Source organism: Theropithecus gelada, chromosome 1 (assembly GCF_003255815.1).
Source record: "Theropithecus gelada isolate Dixy chromosome 1, Tgel_1.0, whole genome shotgun sequence".
Lineage (NCBI taxonomy): Eukaryota > Metazoa > Chordata > Mammalia > Primates > Cercopithecidae > Theropithecus > Theropithecus gelada.
The window spans coordinates 21953491-21957051 of record NC_037668.1 but is presented as its reverse complement, the minus strand read 5'-3'; the positions used below and the strand labels follow the sequence as shown (position 1 = coordinate 21957051).

General features: G+C 48.6%; 1 protein-coding gene across 1 annotated transcript in view; it reads left to right on the top strand.

Annotated features, from left to right (window-relative positions):
- The first annotated feature begins 296 nt into the window (after positions 1-296).
- The window catches only part of LOC112606556 (protein CROC-4), a 54745-nt gene continuing 51480 nt past the window's right edge, over positions 297-3561 (top strand). The window contains exons 1-2 of the mRNA XM_025357167.1: positions 297-594; positions 1188-1281. Coding sequence (XP_025212952.1) covers positions 1264-1281 — 18 coding nt within the window. The 5' untranslated portion in view covers positions 297-594; positions 1188-1263. The remainder of the gene's footprint in view (positions 595-1187; positions 1282-3561) is intronic.

Here is a 3561-nt window from a genome sequence, read left to right as displayed (position 1 = left end):
GCTTCCAAGCCTGCGGCCCGCGGCCGGGAAGGCGCCTCAATCCGCTTGTCCAACACTGCAGTGGGTGCGGACAAAGACCCCAGTCCACTCTCCGAGCCCCTGCCGATGGGCGGGAAGCGGAGCCTCAGCCTCACTCCGCTGGCTCTGCCAGTGACAGACGGAATCATCAGCCAACTGCACCCGGGCAGGACGCATGCGCACCCAGAAGATGTAGCCCTAGATGGGGAAAAACCGAGCTGAGAGAGCCAATTTTGGCTGGGTCTCTCAAGGTCTTCCCGGAGAGGGTGCGCATGCGTAAATCTAGCACCTTCTGTAAATCCAAAGCCCTGCTCAGTTCGAGGGGGGACAGCGCCCTCTGTCCTCCTGGCCGTTTTCCTGAACTCCTAACCTCAGTCAACACCGCCTTGAGGACCTGGCGCTGCCTGGGAGATCCAGAAGAAAGGAAGCATCTTGGCCCCTGCCTCGGGGGTGACACGACCGTCCCCAAACACAGCGAGTCACTGGCCTGGGTCTTTGTGCAGTGACCCCTCTAGGAGCCGGGGACCAAGGATGGCACGAACATTGATTTGAGGAGGATGCTTCGCAGTTTACGAAGCGTGTTATATCCATTGTCTCAGAAGTTCCTCACAAAAAAAAAAAAAAAAAAAAGTTGTCAAGAAGCTGATGCTCAGGAAGGTGAAGGGGACGAGTCCAAGGACACTGCCTGTCAAGATGAAATGGCCTGGAACCCAGGCGACCCAACTCCCCATTCAATGCTCTTTGTTTTTATTTTGTTTTTTGAGACAGGGTCTTGCTCTATCGCCCAGGCTGGAGTGCAGTGGCGCGATCTCGACTCACTACAACCCCCGCCTCCCGGGTTCAAGCGATTCTCCTGCCTCAGCCTCTCGAGTAGCTGGGACTACGGCGCCCGCCGCCACGCCCGGCTAAGTTTTTGTATTTTTAGTAGAGACAGGGTGTCACCGTGTTAGCCAGGCTGGTCTGATCTCCTGACCTCAGGTGATCCGCCCGCCTCGGCCTCCCAAAGTGCTGGGATTACAGGCGTGAGCCATTGCTCCTGGCCCCATTCAGTGCTCTTTTACCGTGATAAGCAGTTTCCTTGCTCTCCAGGAGCTTGTGTTTAGTTGGCCTAACAGCACATAAGATCAAGGAAAAGGCGGTTTCAGTCTTTTAAAAATTTTTTTTAATAGACAATGAGTGCTAGAGGCGTTCAGAAACGGGACAGGCCACTTTGTGCTCCTGTGATCTGAAGGCAGCGTGAAGAAGATGAGGCTTGGAAAATGGGTACAAAGTACATAATTGGAGTGGATCAATCTTAGGAATAGGCCAGGCTCACTGATTCACGCCTGTAGTCCCAACACTCTGTGAGGCCAGGGCGGGAAGATCACCTGAGCCCAGGAGTTCCAAAACAAGCAAAATTAAGCAATATAGGGTTTACTTATATATGATAAAACTTTGGGAAAAGCAAGGAATGATAAGCACAAAATGTATTAATAGTTACTGTAGAGAGATTGGGGATGGGAGGAGAAAAAACATACAGGTGGATGCCATTGGTAATGGTGCAGTTTTTGGGATAAATGGTAGATTTATCTAATTATGTATATAACACATATATCCATTATAATTATTCTTTTGTATGTATAAAATGTAATTTAAAAGATGATAATGGAATCACAGCCTCCCACCCCAGTACATTACACAGTTGAAGAGAGGGAAAGCCAGCCAGGCATGGTGGTTTACGCCGGTAATCCCAGCACTTTGGGAGGCCGAGGCAGGTGGATCACTTGAGTCCAGGAGTTCGAGACCAGCCTGGGCAACATGGTGAAACCCCGTCTCTACTAGAAATTACAAAATTAGCCGGGCGTGGTGGCGTGCACCTGTAGTCCCAGCTACTTGGGAGGTTGAGGTGGGAGGATCGCTCGAACCCAGGAGGTCTAGGCTGTAGTGAGCCGAGATTACACCACTACACTCCAGCCTGGGGGACAGAGCAAGATCCTGTCTTCAATCAAAAAAAAAAAAAAAGAGGAGGGTGCGGGGAGGGGGGTGGAAAGACTTATATGTATTGTAGTTGGTTAAAGAGCATTTCTACATACTTTATACTTTATACCAGGTGATTCTCACAAGAAGGATTCAATAATCTGCATGTTAGAGATGAAGAGACTCAACTGAAAGTTACTTAAGGCCAATGGGGACCCTGTGCAGCTATATACCCAGTGTCCCAAGCACTGTGTCTGGCACATTAATAAACACGTTTCATAGGCGAATGACAGAACCTTGTAATTACCTTGGTGTCTGCTAGAGAAATGAGCTGCCTCTGAAGGTGGGGAGTGCCCTGCACAGCAGCTGGCTGACCACTGTCAGGATCAGAAGTCATATAGAAACAATTCTGTCTTCAGCTGAAGTTTGGATATAGATAACCTCTAAGGTTCTTTTCAACTATAAGGCTCTATGAGTCTTTCAGAGGCTGAAGGCAAAACCATATTAAGATAATAAGTCTGTCCTCTTCCACTGGGGTCGTAGAAGTGGTTGCCAAATAAAGGCCTAGATGAAAAGACTTTTTTTTTTTTTTTTTTTTGAGACGGTCTCACTTTGTCACCCAGGCTGGAGTGCAGCAGGCATGATCATTGCTCACTGCATCCTTGAACTCCAGGGCTTGAGCGATCCTCCCTCCTCAGCCTCCCAAGTAGTAGCTGAGACTACAGGTGCACACCACTGTATCTGGCTAATTTTTAAATTTTGTAGAACAAAGTCTTGTCGTGTTCCCCAGGCTGGTCTTGGACTCTTGGTTTCAAGTGATCCTCCCTCCTAGACCTCCCAAAGTGTTGGGATTACAGGCATGAGCCACTGCACCTCACCCCCAAAAACATTTGGAAGGACAAGTTAACAGGACTTATTGCCAAAATAGATATGAAGTATGTTGTTATGGTTATGTATATTATTGCATGTTGTGTGTGGTCACAGGATTTTTGATCCACTGTAACTGGAAGAAATGCCTAACGGGCAATTAACAACATAGGATAGTGCTCAAGAGAGATAAGGGGTGATATGTCACACTGAGATATGAGGGAAAGAGCACTGGAGTTGGAGTTAGGAGACCTGATTTCTAGACCTAACCTTGTCTTTAATTAACAGTGTCATCTTGGAAAAATCCCTTCATTTGCCTAAGTCTATTCCCTCATATACTAAAGATATATACACACAATGATAGCTATAAGGAAGAATGTGCCCATCCCCTTCTTAAGATCCTACTCATAGGGCTGGGCGCGGTGGCTCAAGCCTGTAATCCCAGCACTTTGGGAGGCCGAGACGGGCGGATCACAAGCTCAGGAGATCGAGACCATCCTGGCTAACCCGGTGAAACCCCGTCTCTACTAAAAAATACAAAAAACTAGCCGGGCGCGGTGGCGGGCACCTGTAGTCCCAGCTACTCGGGAGGCTGAGGCAGGAGAATGGCGTGAACCCGGGAGGCGGAGCTTGCAGTGAGCTGAGATCCGGCCACTGCACTCCAGCCTGGGCGGCAGAGCTAGACTCTGTCTCAAAAAAAAAAAAAAAAAAAAAAAAAAA